Raw genomic sequence first — 22999 nt, forward strand, 5'->3', positions numbered from 1 at the left:
TGGTGTACACTATAAAATGAAACAAATATATTTGCAAAATAATAATAATAACCCCCGTGTTTAGCAAAGCAAGCCTGCTAGCACCCTCTGTGGTGCAGAGGTGAGTGAGCTTTGGAGTCATTAAGAATCCGGACAGCAACGGTGGATTCCATCACCGGATTTCCCCCCTCGGAACGGAACATCAAAGATCTTGAGAGCTCCACAAAGAACTGCTGGTGGAACTCCCCTGTTGCTAACAATGTCTCGGAGAGTTCTAGAAGGCCTGTGTGGAGGTGGCAGTTGGAGGCCATGTCCTCTGAGGGCAACAAGCCAGACTGAACCTCAAGATGACGTACCCCAACCGAGGGCTGCTGAAGGCAGCTATGGGGCATTACCTGACCGAGAGCGCCAGGACGGCGCTTGAAGCTATGGAACCGGACGAAGACGTTGTAGACGTGAGTGCTGAGGCATCTTCTTTTGGAGCTGGAGTCAGGGAGGGGGAACCAGAGAGAAATGCAAGCCGGGGAGGGGAAATCTCTGACTCGTGTTCCTAGGCTAGGCAATGGACAGTTAGTGGTCCACCTGTCCACATTCTGGGACCGAAGATCAATCTGCTTCTGGGGGAGGTTTGCTCTGTGTCCCACTAACCCACCCAGAATCCCCCAACCTAATGCCTGGGGCTGATGGGAATCAGAGTCCAAAAGGTCTGAAGGATGCCAGGCTAAGGGCCACTGACACTCCGAGCACAAAGCTGTTTGGCCTATCCCATGCCCAATACACTGGGCAAGCAGCAGAGGAGCTATGTAGCTTGAAAACATGTGCTTGAAAATAAGTTACCGGAACTTTGCGGTGTGCTTCTGGAGCTGCAGTTGTGTGAAGCAATTGGCAGTACCACACACACGCTGGCGAGGCGTGAGTTTTTTGTTGCATCCTCAAGAGACCTTTCTAAAGAAACCCTGAAGTGAATGGGCAACTGCAGCAACTGGTCTCCTCTCCCTGCTGACACGTGGATGTTTTGACTCTTCCAGGTGGGGCCTGGGAAGCAGATGCCAGCCGTGGGACCCAACCAGATCCTGGACATGCCACTCTTTACCAAAATCCCTTTCCTGCCAGGCTCAAACACTATGTTCTACAGGACCAATTTGGGTGAAAAGGTGGATATCTATGCGCACACACACAGCCACATTTTTAAAAGGCGGGACTAAAATATCCCACCCACTCACACACACACCCCGACGAGACCACAGATAATTTAAATCCCAAAGCCTGACTGAGGGGGCGGGGAATGGCCCAGTACCTAAAGATATTTAATGGTGGCTTCAGGTGAAGTTCCCTGGGGAAAGTGTTCCGCAAAAGGGGAGCCACTGCTGAAAAGGCCATGCTCCAGTCCTAGACAATAAAGCATTCCAAATAGGGATTGCAGTTAGTTCTGTGGAACCAGCAATGCACCTGGAACTGTGTTGACCCCCCGCTTCAAAGTAAGGTTCCCCAATCAGTCGCCCTCTTGGAATACAACTCCTGACATCCATGCCAGCTGCGGCTGGTGGGAGTTGTAGTCCACAAGCATCTGGAGACCCAACAGCTTGGGGAAGAAGGCTACCTTGGAGTCTGAGAGATCCTTTGTTAGAATCATAGAATTGTAGAGTCGGAAGGGACCCCAAGGGTCATGTAGTCCAACCCCCTGCAATGCAGGAATCTCCACTAAAGCATCCCTGACAGATGGCCATCCCACCTCTGCTTAAAAGCTTCCAAGGGAGGAGAGTCCACAACCTCCCAAAGGAGTCCATTCCACTGTCAAACAGACCTTGCTGTCAGAAAGTTCTTCCTGATACTTGAATGGAATGTCCTGTCTCGTTCCCTGACCCTTTTTGATGTAACGCTGTGTCTCTGCACAGGAGGGGCTATTGTTTTGCTTTGTTATTGTTTTTATTGTGCATTTTGTATGTTTTTATCTTGTGTTTTTATGCCGTGAACCTAAGATCTTTGGATGAAGGGTGGTATAGGATTAATAATAATAATATTAATAATAATAATAACAACAACAACAATCCCCAGCTTTACCAGCCATCTGCCACTTTTGACCTGAATGACCCATACTGCAAACTCATGGCACCCAGCTATAAGAGCCTCCACGACCCACACCTGCGTGCCTACTACAAGCGGAAAGACAACCTGCGGAGGCTCAAAAAGGCAGGCCACATCACCGACAAGAACAAGGCAAGTTGAGCTGCTTCAGGCACTGATGCCCCTACATCCCTGTGCTTTTCTAGCGAGACAATCAGGACTACAAAATGACAGGCATAAAAAAAAACACCATGCCAGAAACATTTTTTTAGAAGGCAATCAACAAACAACACCATTGATGTCACCTCAAAACAGCCTAGAAGTCATATTAAAAGCTGCAAATCCTATTAAAAAAAACCAAAACATCTTAAAGGAGTAGGGCTGTAGCATATCCAGGTAGGGCTGTGAGAGACTCTGTGCTTGTAACCCCACAGAGCTGCTGCCAGCCACTGTGAGCTAGGTGGATTGATAGGCAGCTTCCTGTGTTTATATTTATATCTGTCTTCTCTCCAGAGCCATTAAGACTAGAATCTTAGGGGAAGAACTGTAGCTTCTGAGTAAACAGATTTCAGACAGGGGCTTAGGATGTCGGCACTGTTGCAGGAGAACATGGAAATGCACAGAGGGCTCTTGAACCTTTTCCCATGGTGGCTGAGAGATGGAAAGAAGATAAAGTCCCCACCAGAGAAGAATAGCAGATTAAGTTAATGGATTATGCAGAAATGGCTAAAATGACCAGAAGAGTCAGAAATCAGGAAGACCAAAATTTTAATAAGGAATAGGGGAAATTTAGAATTTATCTTAAAAACCATCTTAAACAGCTAACTTAGTAGGATTGGAATAACATACTTTAATGGTGAATTTTGGACATAATGGAGATGTAAAAGATCTGGATTATCATAAAAGATGCAGGAGGAAATAATTAACAAAAGGACCCACAAAGGGGAGGAGGTCCAAGAGATTCCTTGGAATCTTGTTTTTATGTTATATGTTGGATATGTGATTGTAAAACTTTAATCTGAAAAACCAAATAAATATTTTTTTTAAAAAGAACCTTTCCCATGGACGCTTAACTCCTTTTTGCCTCCTAGGTGGTGTGCACCCTGAAGGAATTCAACGAATACAGGCAGTACCTGACCTCCCTCAAGCTGGAGTTTGAGAAACACTACATCAGAGAACAGGCAAGTCTTGGGACCATTTTTTGAGATCTCCTTCTGCCTCTGCCCAACTGCTACAAACAAAGAGCATATTGCAAACTTGATAAGAGGCATGACTTCCTGCCTAACCTACCTCACAGGGTTGTTGTGAGGATAAAATGTGGATGGGAGAACTACATGCACCATCTTGGGCTCCTGATGTATATTGTTCTTTGGTCAGAATTGAGTATACGCTTCCAGAGTTAACACCAAATACATTACCTCTGGTAAATGAGCCACCGTAGCTGCTGGATGGCCGTGAAAATTTGTGTCCCAGGCTTTTTAGATCCATCTACCCCATGTACTAAAGGGACGCGGGTGGCGCTGTGGGTTAAATCACAGAGCCTAGGGCTTTCCAATCAGAAGTTCGGTGGTTCGAATCCCCGTGACGGGGTGAGCTCCCATTGTTCGGTCCCTGCTCCTGCCAGCCTAGCAGTTTGAAAGCATGTCAGAGTGCAAGTAGATAAATAGGTACTGCTCCGGCGGGAAGGTAAATGGCGTTTCCGTGTGCTGCTCTGGTTCGCCAGAAGCGGCTTAGTCATGCTGGCCACATGACCCGGAAGCTGTACGTCAGCTCCCTTGGCCAATAAAGCGAGATGAGCGCCGCAACCCCAGAGTCGGCCACGACTGGACCTAATGTTCAGGGGTCCCTTTACCTTTACCTTACCCCATGTACTACTATCGGAAACCCAAGGGGCCTATTGGTTGCCAGATGTGAAAAATATTGGCATTCTTTTAAGCTCTCCTACCCCACTAAATTGGTCTGATGCGTTCCTCTGCTCACCCGACCCCAAGTGACAACTTGCTGGCAGCAATGTCCCAAGCAAAAGCCCTGATGCCCACATCCCTCTAATCTTCTGAATTCCAGAAAATGCTTGAGAAGCAGATCACCAAGCTCCAAGACACTCAGCATCTTCCAGAGGCCGCCGACACATCGAAATATCGGGACTGGATGCTGAAAGAGGAGAGGCCCACAATACAGGAGCAGGAGACCGTGATGAGGAACAGGTGCCGGAAGGAGATGGGTAGGGGGAGGAGTCTAGAGGGCATTTTTGCACATGAGGTCTAAAGCGGACCTTTGTGCGGTTTGCAGAGTGACACCACAAAGCCAGCCTGCCCCGCTTGGGTCTGGTGCTCCTTTGAAGCCTCTCTTGCGATCCTCTTCTGCATAAACAGCAAGAAAAAACAGGAATTAAAAGCAGGAGAAATGGGCCGAAACAATGAACTGCAGGTTGTAAGAGTTGGAAGGGGCCACAAGAGTCATCTAGACCAACCTCCTGTGATGCAGGAATCTTTAGCTCAAAGTGGGGCTCAAACCTACAACCAATCAATCTCTTACCCTTCCACAAATTGGTTTGGGGCCACCAGAGGGCATGCAAGGAGGGGGGAATGAACTTTCAGCTTTACATCAAGTTGCCAGACCTCCAGGGCTCACCTGAAGTCCCCAGATTAGCCGAGAAACTTGAACAAAGAAGAGGAAATGGGGTGAGGTCCAGCCAAGCCATTCTAATCAATCCTTTGCCTTTTTTCTTCAAAAAGATATTTAGAGTTGATTAACCAGGAGCTGGAAAAACTGGAGCAGCTGGCAGAAGAGAACCGACAACTCGCTTTGGCTCAGGACGACAAAAAGAAGCAAGGCTTGGAAAAACGCAAGCAGCTCCTCCTACGGAAGAAAATGGAAGAGGTAACCACAAAGGGAAGCTGGAACAGGAGATGGCGCCCATCCTCATTCGCCCTGGCCACTGGGGCTGCTTGGAGTTGGGTCCCCTTTGCTGTTTTACACCCAGCTAAAAAGAGGCACAGCACAGAAACAGGTGACCAATGGCTGATGAGTCTTTGTTTCCCAGGAATGGAGGAAGAAGGAAATGCTGCTCCTGATGAAAATCGGTGATGACGTTAAACGAGAAGCAAGGATCGAAGAGCAGAGGAGGAAGAGCAAGGAAGACAAGCTGAAAAGGGTAAGTGGAAGAGGGGCAGGGAAGGCGGCTGGCATCTGTGTGGGTCTTGGCTGGCATCTGAGCGGTCATGGTAGGGTGCCACAATCAGCTGGAAGGAGATTCTGCCCAGCATTCCATCTACATCTATATTATCCAGAAGTTCCCATCCTTCTATATTATCCAGAAGTTCCCATCCTCCTAGCCAAGACCCTTCCCTAATGTTTACTCAACAGCAGCCTTTATTTAGCAAAGTCCCCCCTGCAATGTTAGTTAAAAGTTTATTCCTTTTTTCAAAAACAATATGATTTTCATTTATATACATTTCAGTAGCAATTTAATAATAATTCAGACATTTCAAATATCGACTTCCTTCCTCCTTTTTCTGTGATTCGTTAAGTTTTATATCATCATTCCCTGTGTATTGAAAGTTATATTAAATTGTTCTATTATTCATCTATTTTCATATATCTATATTTTAAAAACTGCAGCTTATTACAATAGTCCTGCCAATGTTTTTATCTGTTTGCAATTTGTTTGTAAATATTCAATATACCATTTCCATTCCTTCATAAAAAGCTTGTTATCCTGATTTATTATTCTTCCAGTAAGTTTTGCCATAAGTTTTTGTATCCATTCTTCTTTTGCGGGAATTTTTTTTTATTCCTTGTACTTCCTATCAAGCATGGAGTACAGAGTTGTCCCTTAAGCGTCCTTCAATCAGTCAGTTCCTGTTCATTATGTAGGGAGTGATTTAATTACTGGCTTCCTTTTACTTGCTCCCCTTTGGTATAGCAAAATTGCTCTGTTTAGACTGGAGAAATGAGCAATTCATCACAGAAAACAGAAGGTGCCAATGCCCAGTTCATAGGGGCAAAATCTGGCAAATCATAGAATTGTTAGATCGTCTCTAGTCCAAACCCCTGCAATGCAGGAATATGCAGCAGGGGATTGAACCTGCAACCTTGGAGTTATTGGCACCATGCTCTAACCAACTGAGCTATCCAGCTGATCATCATTGGGCAGTTGCCAAATAACTTGGTCTGTGAATTGCACCCAGTGCTTGCTGTTGGGTTTTTTTTGTGTGTGTGTTCCAGCTGGGCATGCTTAGTGAGCCCCCCACCCCCAGCCTGAAAAGAGGTGAGGCATGCAAACTAAGAATTCTCTCATGCTGCTTCTGAGTGTCTGTGGTGCAAGATGAAAAGGGCGGTGCCTTTGCCAGCTTGGGGGGGGGGCAATGTCTCCCCTTGGATCCAGCATGATGAGAGGTTACAAAGGACCCTGGAATGAATCCCGAAACGGTGACGAGGCTCTGCCCCTTGTGCACCCTGCAGAAACAGAACATGCTTGAGAAGAAGATGGCTCACCACTTGAGGAAGCTGCAGGAACGCTTCCAGAGAGAAGGCTTCTTGCTCCCTCCTGACAAGATGGTCCACACGATGGATGTTGGAGATCGGGGACCCCCAGCTAAAAAACAAGGTACATGGCCAGGAATGGCTTTCATGGAATGACCTCTTGCTGCTCTCTCTCTCTCTCTCTCTCTCTCTCTCTCCTACTCTTCTCCTGGGATGCTTTCAAGTCTCCCTAAGGCTCCCCTGGACAAACCATTTTTTGAGCCCCAATCCTGATTTTCTCTCTCAAGGCTTATGCGTAGGTTAAGCTATGTCCTCTCTTTATCCATTCCGGTTTGTTTCCTTCCTCACTTTCCTAGCTGCAAAGAATCCGCTGTTGTTGTCTTTAAGTAGATTTGTTGCGCTGCTTTTAAGAACTTTTGCAGCCGTTCCCTGTTGCTGGTTTCCGCCTGTTTTAGATGATACACCGTATAAGTTTCCTTTTCCTTTTCCTTTTCTTGCCTTATTATTCATTTCATAAAATTTATACACCACTTGATTGTAAAAAAACAACAACTCCCTCAAAGCAGTTTGCAAAAAAGGTGAAACGGTGATATTTTCAACAAGAGAAATTAGCAACATGTAGAATTTAAGCTGTGTGCCTTTGTTGGGATTGATAAACTGCTGAGAGAGTTCCATTGAAATATGAAACCCAGTGCTTTTTTCCTGGGGGGTACGCATGCTCCTAAATATTTTGTGAATCTGTTTGTCCTCATTGAGGGGCAGTATGAGTAGGAAAATGAGAGTACATCTAAACATTTTTTAAGAAAAAAAGCACTGACCATGACTAAAATTAAATACATTTCCTGCATGTCAAATGCAGAGGCTAAATGCAGGGGCTTTTCTGCTCCGCCATAGATATCTCAGCTATTTTAGAGGCTGACTATGATTATGATTATGGTTATGATTAAAGACTCCTCCTTGCCCAAGACAAGCACCGAGGAGGCCAGTAAGACCTCAACAGTTGAGAGGAAGTCCACCAGCCTCCTGGACAAGAAAGGACCAGAGCTTCGAAAAGGTACATTCTGCTTTTTTTGGGGGGGGGGGGAGAAACTGGGAGCGGAGTCAAAGCTAGGGGCCCCCCAGAGAAAGGCAAATGGTGTGCTTCACACTTGTCTAAAGCCCCCTGCCCGCTGCCCATCTTGCAAAGCCGTTCACTCCCGCCTCTTCTCCTTCTCTGACCTATCCCAGTTCCGGGAGGAAGCACCAGTGCGACCAGGCTGGGGAGCCAATTGTCCGCTGCCAAAGGGAAGAATGGGACTAAGCAGTCCGTGGCAACCCTCTTAGCCCTGCCCAATGCAGAGGAAGCCGCAAGCAAGTCTGCCGCATCCCTGGAGGTGAGTTGACCTGGGGTCAGAATCCAGTGGCCGAGTTGTGCTCTCAAGGCCACTGACCCAGGAAGAGGGCAGCTGGCCTGGCTGTATGAGGGATCTATATGTCGGAAACAGTCAACAAACATTTACAGTGCATGCAGTGATGGTCACTAGTTTAGAGGGCTTATGAAAGAGGATTGGACAAAATAATGACATGGAGGTTTTGTTCTGCCTCCAGAATAAATTCAAATTACCAGTCTCTGGGGAACTACAAACTGCTTATATATATTAATATGTGGTGTATAAATCTTGCTAAATAAATAGTGGGGAAAATATGCTCTCCTTCCCAGTGCTACCTGGATGCTATTGGGGGTTGTACTGGTCCCCTTTTGCATGCAATGCAGGAATTGTTCCATCAGGCCATTCAGCAGGGCCCCTCCCAGGGAAAAAATGTGCTGGGCTGGAGGTTTCTTGAGACTCATCCAGCATGGCTCTTTCTGTGTTCCCATTTCGGCCTGTTGCAGCCTAGTTCCAACCCAAATGAGTCTGTTAAAATGCCTGCCTTTTGTACTGCTTTTTCTTCGTAGCATGAAGGTGCTGTTAGCGAGAGAGACCTACAGAAGGAGATTCTTGAATTGGAGCCAGGTGAGAGGCTCTTCCTGGTCTCATCCCGCAAGGTGGATGAGGGTGCAGGGTATGGAGTGTGGGGTTTTCAGTGTCTTTTGCTGAAACACTGGGAGAACTTGGTTTTATTTCGGGGTGGCAGGGACAAGGGCTTAAATAACTGGGATATTCTTGAACTGATTGATTCAGGGGTTGCCAGCACAGCATCTCTGAGTACAGATGTACCCCCAAAAGCCTCGCCTGGTGCCCATTGGGCAAAAGCCAGTGTGGTGTGATGGCTTAGGGTATTGGACTTGTTGGCTGGCAAGCAAAATGTAGCTATACAAAAGGAGAATTCCTGGGTGCTAAGATCCAAATTTGGGGCGAGTACTCTTTGGTGAGAGAAGCCCAGCCCAAATTTAAAATTACAAAACATGCTGCAAGCTAAAACATGGAAATATAGGCTGTTATACCTTTAAAATATGCCCTCCAAATAGCCCTCTCTTCCCCCAGCATAGTAAAAGACCATACATTTGGTATGTTAAAAATTGTTTACTTACAAATTCTCCAAATGTCAGGTTCATGTGCTTTTTCACACAGCAGTAAAAAACCAGAGGCAATAAAACTTGGCTTAGTTACACAGTGGTGAAAGTTCCTAAATTATGGGTATATGAACACAAGAAAGGCTTGTTAGAGCCATGTGGTTAAGCACGAGCAACCAGATCAAAACCGCTTCACGTGCTGAGCTTCTCTGGTTGACTGGAGTACAATAGGCTTGATTACCTTCCTCCCAATGTGATGGGGAGTGATCTAGCTAAACCTGACAGGATAGCTTACTCTATGACATTAACCCCTTCATGCATTAATTAGACATAAGCATGTTGGTTATATGAGGCTGATTATCTATCCTACAGGGCTAAGACCTGGGTGTGACCAGGATTCAAATCCCCACTCAGCCACGAAACTCCCTAGGGTGATACTGGGGGCCAGTCACTGCCCCTCTCAGCCTAGCCTCCATCACAGGGTCATTGTGGAGATTAAATGAGTCAGGGAATATTCATTGGGAAAGAAAAATTAGGTATAAAAACAGAATTCCCTGGATGCCAAGTTCCAGGTTTGGGGCAAGTACTTTGGTGAGAGAACCCCAGCCAAGATTTAAAATCACTGAATATGCAGCAAAGCAAAGTGCGGAAATATAGGCTGTTAGAACTTTATAATATGCCCTTTTAAATTCCTTCCAAAGTTCCCACTCCCCCTAGCAGAAAATAATATGAAACCATACAGTAAAATCATAAGAAATTAAAAACACGTTAAAAGCAAAATAATTAAAATCAAACACCAGTAGACCATTGTGGGAGATGTATGCTTAATTGGCCTGGTGAAATGGAAAAGTTGTCATCAGGCATTTAAAAGGTTGGAACAGAAGCTGCCTGCTGGATCTCTAGTGGCAGAGGGTTCCACAGGGCAAGGCCGATGACACCAAAGGCTTGGCTTGTGCAGTTTGTTTACATTTTCAGGTTCAGTACTTAAAAACAAGTCACCAAAATCTTGAGCTGTCATTTATTTATTGCCTGCCCTTCACCCTACCGTCCCAGGGCAGCTTCCAACATTAAAACTCACCCATCTTAGATGTCACCTTTTATCCTGTGCAGTGGGCGAGGCCATCACTGGTCCAGGCGGCGGCAGCAGCAAAGTTTCCTTCAGCTCCGCCAAAGACCTCGCGTCGCTGACCAGTAACACCAACCCACCGACAGAGATTGCCTCCAGTGTTGCAGAAAGCATGAATGAGAAAATCACACCCTCTGCCTCTGGCGGAGTCATCAGCAACGAGGGTGGCATGTCAGGCTGTGGATCGGCCGGTTGCGGAAGCAAGGGGTCCTGTTGCGGATCGGCCGGTTGCGGAAGCAAGGGGTCCTGTTGCGGATCAGGCGGTTGCGGAAGCAAGGGGTCCTGTTGCGGATCAGGCGGTTGCGGAAGCAAGGGGTCCTGTTGCGGATCAGGCGGTTGCGGAAGCAAGGGGTCCTGTTGCGGTTCACGCGGTTGCGGAAGCAAGGGGTCCTGCTGCGGATCGGCCGGTTGTGGAAGCAAGGGGTCCTGCTGTGGTTCCGGCGGATGTTGCAGCAACAAGTCTGGCTTTGGCTCAGGCCGGTTGTACAGGCATAGTGGGAAAGTGACCGGTGGCTACGATTCCAGTGGTGGCAGCAGCAGCAAGCACGGAGGCAGCGGCGGCAGCGGCAAGGTCCCCGTTGATGGTAAGTTTAATGGCTTGGAGGAGTGGCAGGATCAAAGCTTGACCTGAAATATACAGGGCAGGGAGGAAAGTTGCAGATCAGATTCTGTATGCTTGCAAAAGTTTCTGTTTTCCAGGTTTTTAAACACCCAGGGAGCTTCCCTGAGCGTGGAAGTCTCCCTGCCAAGCTCTTACCCACAGACTGGCACTGGCGCAGAAACAGGGGACAGAGTTAGCCCATTGCTGCCACACAGCTTTATGTGACGCATACACCTTATGCACATGCAGAACGTAAGGAGAACCTGCTGATCAGGCCAATGTCCCATCTAGCCCAGCATCCTGCCCTCACAGTGGTCAGCTGGATGCTAAAGTGGGAAGCCCTTGAGCAATACCTGAGTGCAACAACAGCACTCTCTGCTTTTAAATCACTGCAACTGTCAGGGACTGGCTAGACAAAGAGGAGTAGTGGGAGACACAAGCCAGTGAAGCCCCAGGGGAGGAAAGCTCAGACCCCAGGGATTGTTGGTGGGACACCAAGGAGAGGTCAGAAGGAGATGCTGAAGGGGCTGATAAGGGATAATTCACAGGCTAAACTCACTACTGATCTTCCAGCTGTGCTGAACAGAAAGCAACAAAACCATTAAGTTCTGCAAACAGGAATCTTTTAATTAACATTGATGAGGACCATTGCTGAGCAGGTCTTTACAGTGAATATGAAAGATGGATCTTGGGCACGGGGAGATATTGATCTTGGTAAGCAACCCTAGAATTGCAGCGTCAGTAGCAGGGTGCCAGTGGAGCGCCTGGGTGGGCAAGGAGCCAAGGTCAAGGTTTTCCAGATCTCTGTGCCTCAAATGCCAGTTATGCCTCCCTCTTTTGTTCTAGGAGTGTCCAATCGATCATCCTCGAAGCCTTCCAACAAAGCCAACATCTCTTCAGCCACCCCCCATCATACTGTTAACGAGGGCTCTAGCAAAGGGAAGCAGAAGAAGCGAGCAACGTTAATGGTACATGGTTGAAATGCTCAACAGCAAAAAGTTCAAAGCTGCCCAGAGGAAGTAGCATCAGGCTCAAAATGGGTTGGGAGTTGCTAGGGCTTGTGTGGGGGAGAGTGGAACAGATCATCTGCTGGCTGACCTATGGGAGATGTTGTCTCAGCCAAGGACCAAAGACATCTGAAGGTTCAAGACCTTTCTTTCCAGTGGCTCTGCCCCACCTGGAAGCCCGTCTACAATCCTTAAAGGGCCCACAGCTTATTTTTCAGAGCCAGTGAGGCATAGTGGTTTGAATGCTGGACTAGGACTTGGGAGAGCCCAGGATTCAAATCCCTCAGCCAGCCACAAAGCCCACAGGGTGTTGTTACCTTGGGATCCAGTCGCTGCTTCCCAGCCTAGTCTACCTTATAGGGTTGTTGTTAGAGGAGGGGGAACATGTACACCACTTTGGGCTCCCTGGAGGAAAAGAGTAAGTTATAAAGGGATTCCTCAAACCTTGGGGTGGCTTAAAATTCATCTGGCAAAGTCGCAGGAGACTCTCAACAGATGCTAACAAATACTTCTGCTTTTAAATGTCTGCTTTAGTTTGCCCAGAGTGAGAAGGAAAGTCAGCCCAAGGAGAGGAGCTCAAGCAAGAAGAGGAGAGTGGAGAAGAGCAAAATAGGTACAGAGCATACTGAACACAGGCCCCACATGGCGAGAGAGGCAGGTTGGTTGCCTTCCAGGCTTCCGGAAGTGGCCATTTAGTATCCTAAGCATCTCATACTTTATGGTGTGGTGTTTGCTGTTTGTGTGTGTCTTTGACATATGCTGTTTGACAGTGGAACTGTCTCCCTTGGGAGGTTGTGGACAGAGGCAGAGCTAGTTGCTCCCGCCCAGAGTGGCGCACATGCTGTGCACCCGGGGGCGGGGCTAGCTGCCTGTGGGGGCGGGGTCAGCATCCCAGGAGGGCGGGGCAGCAATGTCACTCCCCCTCAGGGATGACACCTGGGGCTGACCGCACCCCCGCTTCCTCTGCCAGTGGTTGTGGACTCTCCTTCCTTGGAGGTTTTTAAGCAGAGGTTGGATGGCCATCTGTCATGGATATTTTAAGTGAGATTGAACTACCAGATGATCCTTGGTGGGGGGTTAGACTTTATGACATTTGGGGTCCCTTCCAACTCTACAGGGGGGGACGCAGGTGGCGCTGTGGGTTAAACCACAGAGCCTAGGACTTGCCGATCAGAAGGTCAGCGGTTTGAATCCCCGCGATGGGGTGAGCTCCCGTTGCTCAGTCCCTGCTCCTGCCAACCTAGCAGTTCGAAAGCACGTCAGAGTGCAAGTAGATAAATAGGTACTGCTCCGGCGGGAAGGTAAACGGCATTTCCATGCGCTGCTCTGGTTCGCCAGAAGCGGCTTAGTCATGCTGGCCACATGACCCGGAAGCTGTATGCTGGCTCCCTCGGCCAATAAGGCGAGATGAGCCCCGCAACCCCAGAGTCGGCCTAACGGCCTAACGTTCAGGGGTCCCCTTTACCTTTACCTTTACCAACTCCACAGTTCTATGATTCTAGAATGTGTGTGTATATATATAAACACCCACTGATTTGAGCCTGTTCTCTGCTCCCCAACTTTCTTTTAAATGGAAAAAGGGTCTGCTTGAATTCTTGTGAAGCGGGAAATGCATTTCAGCCCTGTCCACGGAGGCTCAGGTGGCCTCAGTCACTCAGAGCGCCTTTTTCATGCTCCAGCTGGTTCGCTAGGGCCAGCCTCTTTTGGACAGAGGTGACTTGACCACTGTACTCCACATGCTCTGGTGACTTCCCTTGTAACCATCGTATTACCACTAGCTTCCCATGGGATTGGAGGTGGGGAAGAAGAAGTGGGAGAGAACATGGGTTCCTGGCAGATTTGAGTCCCAGGAGCTTTAATTTCACAAGTCAAGCCCTGGCGGAGGGTGTGGCCAGCCCATGTCTTGACCCAGGACTGAGCTGAGAAATGGAGGTCTCCACTGAATGTAGCTTTCCCATCATGGATTTGGCAATGCAACTCACAGAGCTAAACACATTGGAGGCCTCCTCTGTTCAAATTATACCTGCAAGTTTGTGGTCTGGAAGCAGATTGGATATGCCCTGCCCAGGCTTGATTTTTGAAATTAGAGAGGCTAGGCCTCAAGTTTATTTCAGTTCACGCATAAAGCCCTGGGCAGGGCACATACAGTGGGCTAAAGGGGGAGAGGCATTGCCCCACGTGCCCCCTCCCTCACTGTTTCCCCACTAGCTTGGATTGTAATTGCAACCCTGACAGGATTATTAACCCCAAGGTCTATCTCCTCTTGCAGAGCGTATGGCCTCAACATCTCAGGAAAATGAGGATTCTGAGTCCTCTTACTCAGCTTATATCCACCAACTGCTTTCTACTTCGTAAGTGCCCCAGAGAGAATTGGAATGAAGCATGATAAGGAATTTGCACAGTTCTCCTCTACTCTAGAGAATGGGTAGCCAATGTAACTGCCTCCCAGATGTCCCCCAGCTGCAGCTCACATCAGCCCTGCCAGCCAAGTGAAATACAGCAATTAGATTTTAATTAGAAATGCAGACCATCTTTCAAGAAAGTGCTGTTGTTCAAACTGCTAGTGAGAAGTAGGGACCCCGTTCAAGAAAAGGCGAGATGTGTCTAGCCTCTGCTTGGTTATTCCCCCCCCCCCCCATCCTCTGCTTTCCTTATGCTAATCCGCCACATGCAAACTTGAAAGCCTTGTTGTTGCCTTGTTCACTTGCCAGAGCTATGGCTTGGGCTCTGGTTGATGGATGTGATTGATCCTGCTCTGGAAAAAAAAATCCCAAGAGTTCCCTTCCCCTTCTATACCAGAACTGGCCACAACAGAGTTGTCTCAATTATTGCTTGGGCCAGGAAGCTGTTGCTGTGATACTACTGGTGCGCAAGTTGGCCAGATCACCCCTGAAAGAAGTGGCCCAATCCTAGGCACATGTAAATACAACTTCACTCCAACATTTTGACTTCCTCTTCTTTTTCTTTTCTTTACTCCCCCCTCCCCCCTTTTCTTTCAGAGACCAGTCGGGAATCCGGGAAAGCCTAAGAGGAAAAGTAGGTTGCTCCATGAATTGTGCTGATACGTTTCATAGCGGATGAACTGAGCAGTTTTAAAAGGTTCATTCCGCCATCTTGATTTGAAATGGTGTCCAGTTGCATATCTAAGCACAGCTGAAACACTCATCAAACTCAGGATGTGGATGGAAAATTTGGTTACAAACTCCTTGGGTTTTGATTGGGAAAACATTGCACGGGGAGGGGTTATGCCCCCACAGTTTTGCCACCCAATCGAATTCAGAGCCTCCCACCTATCTGACTACTTTTGGATGAAAATCAAAATGTTAGGTGCTCTGTTCAGGGACCCTCCCTAAACATCATACCTGAGCCAGTGCATGTGAAGTCAATAACCCCTTTTCTCCTTCTCCCACTCCCTCTCCCTTTCCATAATAGATCTCTGCTCCGGAGCTTAACAACATCATCCAGAATATAATGACCTGGGTCGTGTCGGCCGTCACCAGCATCCTCTACCCGGCCCTCACCAAGTTCGAAGAGCGGGTCAGGACCAGAGTGTACACCATCTCTGAAGAGTCTGTGCTGTCATCGGACAACTCCAGCAGCTGCAGCAGCTGCAACGAGGACCTCTACGAAACCTACAGGACCCTCCCCACCATGTCCGCCAGGAAGGTCAGCTTCACGGACACCAGCATCAAGCCCGCCACCTCGAGCGACCTGCGGACCATCAGCGGGAAGCCTGCTTCCCTGCTCTCCTCCAAGTCCTCCTACACCTCTTTTACCAAGAGCACCCAGGTCTCGCTGGACACTGACCTCATCAAAGGGAAGCTGAAGAGAGGGAAGACGGCCATATTTCTGTCCCCGACCAAGCACTGTGGGCTGCTGTCCACCACCGCCAGCATGCGCAGCTCCAAGTCGGACAGCCAGATCACCCAGATGCAGAAAGGTCCTGTCGACGGCCCTGAGAAGCCGGGCGCTTTGTATCACGGCAAGCGCAAGTGCATGATGTCGAGGGGTCTCTTTGGCAAAGATGCGACAACTACTACCACGACTGGCACCACCACCACGGACACAGAAGGGCTTTCCTTTGTGGAAGGAGAACAAAAGCCACCTCCTCATGGCCCTATAGACCAGAGAGAGGGCATCTGCTTGAAGGACCTCAAGAGCATTTTTGCCGAGCTGAAACTTCCCCTCACCAAAATCACGGCCATTATCCTCGACGACGTTTTCAAAATGATACTGGTGGACCAGGGCTGCTCCATCAGCATTTCCGTGGAGGACCTCCTGGAATCCATCTCCGAAAGCCTTTTAGGCAGCCCGCCCTCAGGCCAGCCAGTCGCCGGGTCAGTCTCTAGGATTGCCAGCTTCGTGGCTGCTGACATTGTGGAAAGCGTGCTCAGCAAGCTGCACTCCATCACTCAGAAGAAGTATTTCGAGACCATCTCCAAGGACGGCTTCATGGCCGAGTGCAAAGTCATGTGTGTCATGGCGTCTGGGAAGCATTCTGCACCTGACCCGTCCTTCTGGCGGTCTCGGATGCCCCTGTCCCTCGAGTCGACATATGAGATTGCGGAGGAGATTGTCCAGATTATCATTGAGAAGCTGAAAGTGTTCGCCACCTCGAGCCAAACAAAAGTGTCCCAATTTGAACTGTGTGCCAAGATTAAAGCCATCGGGATGCCTCTGAATCAGCTTTGTGCATCAGTCCCACCGCACACGGTAGAGTCTGAGGCAGCCAACGCCCTAGTGAAGGACACAATCCGCAAGATAGTTTCCAAAACGGTTGCTTCCTCAGAGACAAACCTCCTCCAGTATGTGGAAGAGATGGTTGCCAGCATCTTAAACTTCATCCAGAGGCAAATGTGCCCGGAAGGGATGCTACCTACCAGGGAGAGCTCGATTGTGCTTCAGCTCATCAATGACGTGTTCAACAGCTTGAGTACAGAAAAACTCCAGGGTATTTATCCAGCGGCAAAACCAAGACCTTGCCTCAGAGTGCAGGGGGAGCTTCCCAGCCGCGGAGCTTCTCCTGATCCCAAGGCCGTGACAGTGACGGGAGCCACACATGTGTCAGGTGAGAAATCGCCGAGGAAGCCGTTCTCTCCCGTTAATGTCCCCGGCATGGTCATTTATTCTGAGATGGAAGCGGAGGAAAAAGAGAAAAGGGAACCCGATGGGACTTTGTCATCGGTGAACAAGGAGCGGCAAGTGCTGCTGACAGAAGAGGCCCCGGATAAAGTAAGGTATGAAAGCTTTGGGCTGGCATCCCGGCAGTGGAACAGACTCAGCCCCAAATCGGCTGAAGCGGAAAAAGAGGGCAGGACTGATGCAAAAGGTGCAGAAAAGGACATGGAGCATTTTGTCCAAGATGCCATTTTCTCGTCTCTCGGAGGTCAGCAGAAAGGACAATGGGCCACAGCTGGTGAGTGGTCCTTGGAGCAGGCCTTGCAGAAAATGGAAGAGGACTTCAAGGAGGAAGAGCAATCTCCGATAATCCGGACCGTGTGGAATCTCTTGAATGAAATGTTCCAGCATATTTGGGCTGAACAACCGGTTTGGCCCCCTGGCCCTCCTCCTCCGTCTCTTGCCCACATGGACATCAGTCGGTGCCCGCCTGAAGAGCAGCCAGCCTCCAAAGGGCACACTGCCAAGCTCAGGGCTCAGGCCGTGATCCCAGACGCAGACGTCAGCACTTTTGCCTGCGATCTGGTGAAGACGGCGTTCGAGAAGATCTCGCGCGCCACTCAAACTGAGGCGGAGGGCATCCGAAGCAGGCACTCGAGTCTGATTATCACCGATATCTTCCCTCTTAATGCACCTGGAGACGCCAGCAAAAGTCCACCGACGGTGCATTTCAGAGAACCAGAGGCAGCTTGTCAGTCAAGACCTGCCCAGGAGCAAACACAGAGCAGCCCCACAAGCACTGCAGAAGATTCAGCCAGGGCTAGCCAGCCTGAGCATCGCCTTCCATCCAAATCAGACCTGGCTAACGACCTGGTGCAAACATTTATCTCAAAGCTGGAAACCTTTGTCACCTGCAAAGTGGAATCCCAGCTTTGCTCAGACATGAAAAACCTCAAAACGTGCATCAGTTCAGACTTCTCCTCTGCCATCCAGCAGGAACTCAGGCGGATGCTGGCGAATCAGTGTGGGGGTTTGCCCAGCTGCTTAGAAGGCATTTTGAACAGTTCTGTTTTAGGTGGGAAGGAAAAGACGCTGCGGTCGTCTCACGCGAACTTAAAACCATATGCCCAGGAAGTGGCCAAGATGGTGCTGAAGAGCCTGAAGCATGGGCTGGACAGGGAAGTGGAGAAGATTTCCATGCCCCCCGTTATATTCTCCGAAAGCATCGCCGCCAGCCAGATCGTCAGCCTGGTTTTGATGGTCTTTGCCCCTTCGGAAGTGCAGTGCTCCTTACCCCGGCAAGATAGCATTTTGGAGAAGCTTTTCAGGAAGAACCCTGACTACAAAAGAGATATCCAGGCCCAAATCCAGAACACAGTTGAGATGTTTTTAAATGAAATCTACCAGACTGTCATGTTGGATGTGGGAAGCGCTTCACCTTCTCCCTTGGCCACCGAGAAACTTCACACACCTGGGACTTCTAAGGCAGGAACGCTCAGCGCCAAGAAAGTCCCCTCTGCTCCTTTGGTGGGGAAACCCGACGTCTCGCTGGTTTCCAATGACGTGGTGGACATTGTCCTTGAAGATCTAAGCTCTGGCCTTGCAACTGTTCTGAATACGAGGGGAGCCCTTTCTGACCGACTCCAGTGCCTCCTCTTTGACCTTATTCAGAGGACTGTTGAGCCTCTCACTCAGCTGGCTGGACGAGAAGCCAAGGGTGGACTCAGGAGCCATTTTCTGGATCACAAAGCAGATCGCCACAAAGTTCCAGGCCTGACAAAAGGCAGAAAGGCAGCAGAGTTTGGAACCAAGCAGCTATCGGAGTTGAAGGACTGTTCCCCAGAAAGGATGGCAAAATACTTAGTCGACAACATTTCCCACAGGCTGGAGCTGTTCGCCGAGGAGAAACTGGAATCTGAGTTGGCCACAGATGGTCAGCCGAGAGCCGGAGAGGGCAAGGCGGGCAGCCACCGCAAAAAAGCCAAAGTTGTCGTCCAAGAGTCCCTGTCCAACTTGAGACTCTGTGCTGAGAAACTGACCAGTACCATCCTGAAAGTCATCCAGGCGGACCTGGAACGGGAGATGCTTTCTTGCCAGAACATCATCCCGTATGAAGAAAACGCCTCTGCCAATGAGCTCATGAATGACCTGCTCAAGATTTTGTCTGTCCAAATAGCTCTGACGGAAAACGAGGTTCAGAAAAGGGTTCTGAAAAGGATTTTTAGGCAGCAGCCATCGGGGCAGAAAGGAGGTTTTCCACTGGTGACAGGAGTCGAAGATGTCCTCAACCAGGTGACCCAAAAGGTTGTGGGTGAGTTGGGCCACCTACCGTCTTTTCGCACAGACTCCTTATGCTTTGGTTCCGAATCAAAGTCTCCTGCCTATAATGGGATGATAGATGCCATCTCCCAGGCAAATGCCGGGAGTGTAGCTGGTGAAATTGTAGACAGCGTGTTCACGAAGATCTACTCCATTGTCATGGAAATGCTGTTTGGCTCAAGGGATGGGGACAACTCAGGGAGAGAAAAAGACCCATCTGTGGAGGCATCTTCCCCTACAGGGAAATCAGAGATCCAGAAGATGACTCTGGCCCTTTCCCAACTCCACCCTACACCACAGACCATTGGGGAAGAACTGGTCCAGAATGTGCTAAACAAAATTGCCTGCTTTGCCACATCCAATTTGGAAGAGGTCCTCCCACAGTCTATGCAGCAGAAGCGGAGGAGGCACTCCGGCTTCCAGTATGAAATGCATGGTGGTGACGGCATGGCAGGGAGGCCCCAAGCCTTCTCCGATGACTCTGAAACCTCCCTGATGAGAGCAAGCTTGTGCAAGTCAGACTTGACAGTGTACGCAAAGGATGTCGTTGGCAAAGTCCTTGGAACCATCATTGACGACTTCAAAACCGAAGATTACCATCGGACAATACTACGGGTCAACACCTTATCGTCGGAGCAGATCTCCCTTGCGAGTGATCTGGTGCATTCCATTGTGCAAGACCTGCACATTGACGGCCCACATTCTCACGTGCACCAACACACCACCGCAAAGTCTTTCAGGATGGACAATGGGCAGATGTATCTCCAGATTGAGTCAACCACAAAGGACATCCGGGGTAAACCCAAGTGCCTTTTCTATGAGGACTTTCTGACTTACCTCAAGCAAGTGCTCCCCAAGGAAGGCATCTTGAAAGACATATTTGAGCAGCAGCCGCTGACCGACGCAAACATCAACGAAACCCTCAAAATGCTGCAAGTGGCAGAGAGCATCGTCAGCGAGGTTCTAATGAGGACCCGAGATCTTGAGTCATCTGTTTGCATCCTGAAGAAGATGCAGGGAGAGCTGAACGAGAGGCTCTTCTGCTGCAGTTTCAAGAGATCGGAGGCACCGGGGCTTTTCCACAGTGATTCCCAGGCTGAGATCGGCTCAGTTGCCAGGGACATTGTGGCCAGTGTGTTTGAGAATGTGCATAAGTGTCTGATGAGCAGCATTCCTGCTACGTCAGATGGGTTCCCGGGGAGGAAAGTCCCACCCAAAGGCCGAAAGAACCGGTTCACCCAACCCGATTTCCCTTTCTATAATGTTTCACTGAAGGGGGCCATGGATACAATCGACAAGATAGCCAAGGAGACAGTGGAGTGCACCGTCCTCATGCTGGAGACCTTTGTCGCCCGGCATTTCAGGCGGGACTTCCGGTGCAACTTTTTGGAAATTGTGAAATTCCCGCTGGAGAGCCTCTCGTTTGCACAGTTGACCCGCTCTTTGGATTCTCTCTCGGCCCAGGTCGGGAATGTGGCAGAAACCACAATGGACGGCTTTCGGAATAAGTTGCAGGGGGAGAAAGAGAAAGGAGGGCTGCCAACTTTGGGCTCGACCCATAACTTCCTGGACTTCTCCAGGCTGGGCAGTGCCGTCACCAAGGAGTGCATTGAGACAGCCATCCGGCAGGTGCAGATGCTCCATGCTGAATTGAACGTTTATGCCAACAATGCCGTCAGCAGTGTCCTGGAAATTATCAAGCACACCCTGGACCGGGAGCTCACTCATAAGGAAGCCACCCTGTTCTGCAGCTCCTCGGAGAGCCTTGTCCTGAGCGAGACCATCAGCGTCATGCTGGACCGCTGCAACGAGAGCCTGACCGAGATCACGTCCGAGCTGATGGTGGAAAACCTGCAGCTGGAGATGTCGGGCCGAGCCTTTGCCAAGGACAAAACCCTCTTTCAGGATCTCGCCGCTTCGCCAGGCAGTGTGAAAACTACGTCCAAGAAAATCAGGAGGGTAGACATGAGGGATAGCTTCCCCCCAATCAACGTCCCAGGGATGGTGATCTATTCAGAAGAAGAGGCCGAGGTGCAGGAGGAGACACCCTCCAAATTCCCTTCCGTCTTCAGGTACTCGGAGTGGGATGCTCACGTGGGGCCAGAGAGGCACCAGTGCTTGCCAGGTTGCCTGTCGGCTCCCAGGGTGCGGCCTTCTGGAAGACGGAGGCAGGACAGGGTCTCCAACAGATTCCGGCTAGATTTCCCGGAGGACGACTGGCTCCCCAGGCAAAGCTCCATTCCTGAGGGGACCATTTTGGAAAAGCTGTTTAAGAAAACAGGGGACTGTGAGGCTGTCCCAAGACACACTAAAACAGGGCACCGGAGCAAGGTTGGCACCATGCACCAGCATGAGCCCTTTGCCAGAGGCCCTGCACCAGAGAGCGGCTGCTGTTCCGCCATCTGCCCTCTGAAGCTGGGCCACGCCGCCGAGGAAATTGTCAACACCCTTCTCTGTGAGTTTGGCGTGGAGAGTGAGTCCTTGTGCTACGAGAAGAACATGCCCCTTTTCCCGCTGAGGGAGGGCTCCAAGCCCGGGGCGCACGGCTTGCTCAGCCGGTGGGATAAGAGGCAAAGTGATTCCAGCGAAAGGGCAACGACGGAGGAAAGCTGCTTCTTCATGCAGGAAGGGAGCAATTTGCTTTCCAAGTGGGAGAGCAATCAGTACATCTTCAAAAGCAAGAGTCCGGACAGGCATAAAGACCTGGAACTCCTCGCCTGCTTCCACGTTCCAGACCTCTGCGAGATCCAGACGCTGGCCAACCATATTGTCCTGAGTGTCATCAAGGAGCTGATCGCCTTCCGGCCAAAAGGTAAGTCTCGGGGCTACGTTGTGGCGGCCCCTTTCAAGGAGCTGACTTATGCTCTGTGGCAGCCGAAAACAGGGATGGAGACAACGGTTCGTTTGGGTTCCTTTCGGTTTCTTGTCTTAAATCCAGTTCTTCACATTTCTGCAGCATATAATCATACAGTTGTAGAGTTGGAAGGGACCCTCAAGGGTCCTCTATCCCAACCCCCTGCCAGGTGGAAATCCCAGCGAAAGGATCCCTTGCAGGCTGGAAATACTGTTTAAAGTTAGTAAAAAGCTTAACATTACTTATTGAGATGTAAATTGGGCTGATTTGCCTGTTTTATACAGGGTGCAGAATTAAAAAAATAATTAAATACATAATTTATTATTGTTGGGGGCATCTTGAAAGAGATATTTGAGCAGCAGCTGCTCACTGACACGAACATCAACGAAGCCCTCAAAATGCTGCAAGTGGCAGAGAGCATCGTCAGCGAGGTTCTAATGGAGTCCCGGGATCTTGAGTCGCTTGTTTGCACCCTGGAGAAGGCACAGGGCGAGCTGAACGAGAGGCTCTTCTGCTGCAGCTTCAAGAGATCGCAGGTTCTGGGGCTTTTCCATAGTGATTCCCAGGCAGAGATCAGCTCCATTGCCAGGGACATTGTGGCCAGTGTGTTTGAGAATGTGCATAAGCGTCTGATGAGCAGCATTCCTGCTACGTGAGACGGGTTCCCAGGGAGGAAAGTCCCACCCAGAGGCAGAAAGAACCCGTTCACCCAACCCAATTCTACTCAGAGTAGACTCATTGAATTGATTGCCATGGCTATGGTGAGCTGTTAATTTCAATGGGTCTAACTGTATGGAACTTAGTTGGGCACACAACCCCATTAATAGTTAACAGTAACAGTTTTTGCCCCAAACCACCCAAGATGGGACTTCCAGAATTGGTTCGTGGTATTTCCAGGGCTTCAAAAGCTCCCTGAGGTGTGTGATAGTAAACCTGTCTGTGTTTCCTCCCC

General features: G+C 49.5%; 1 protein-coding gene across 2 annotated transcripts in view; it reads left to right on the forward strand.

Moving 5' to 3' along the window:
• Nucleotides 1-265: 265 nt before the first annotated feature.
• FSIP2 (fibrous sheath interacting protein 2) overlaps nucleotides 266-22999 on the forward strand; it is a 40827-nt gene continuing 18093 nt past the window's right edge. The window contains exons 1-17 of one of the 2 annotated variants that reach the window (XM_083479131.1): nucleotides 266-434; nucleotides 1008-1133; nucleotides 2035-2196; nucleotides 3135-3224; nucleotides 4108-4247; nucleotides 4779-4923; nucleotides 5087-5197; nucleotides 6508-6652; nucleotides 7478-7582; nucleotides 7756-7901; nucleotides 8465-8522; nucleotides 10133-10732; nucleotides 11596-11717; nucleotides 12291-12414; nucleotides 14026-14107; nucleotides 14756-14792; nucleotides 15189-22005. In XM_083479131.1, coding sequence (XP_083335257.1) covers nucleotides 327-434; nucleotides 1008-1133; nucleotides 2035-2196; nucleotides 3135-3224; nucleotides 4108-4247; nucleotides 4779-4923; nucleotides 5087-5197; nucleotides 6508-6652; nucleotides 7478-7582; nucleotides 7756-7901; nucleotides 8465-8522; nucleotides 10133-10732; nucleotides 11596-11717; nucleotides 12291-12414; nucleotides 14026-14107; nucleotides 14756-14792; nucleotides 15189-22005 — 9118 coding nt within the window. In that variant the 5' untranslated portion in view covers nucleotides 266-326. The remainder of the gene's footprint in view (nucleotides 435-1007; nucleotides 1134-2034; nucleotides 2197-3134; nucleotides 3225-4107; nucleotides 4248-4778; nucleotides 4924-5086; nucleotides 5198-6507; nucleotides 6653-7477; nucleotides 7583-7755; nucleotides 7902-8464; nucleotides 8523-10132; nucleotides 10733-11595; nucleotides 11718-12290; nucleotides 12415-14025; nucleotides 14108-14755; nucleotides 14793-15188; nucleotides 22006-22999) is intronic. The other variant, XM_083479132.1, reaches the window with a different exon arrangement.

The sequence above is a fragment of the Podarcis liolepis genome (genome assembly GCF_965112155.1).
Source record: "Podarcis liolepis genome assembly, chromosome: 16".
Taxonomy (NCBI): Eukaryota; Metazoa; Chordata; class Lepidosauria; order Squamata; family Lacertidae; genus Podarcis; species Podarcis liolepis.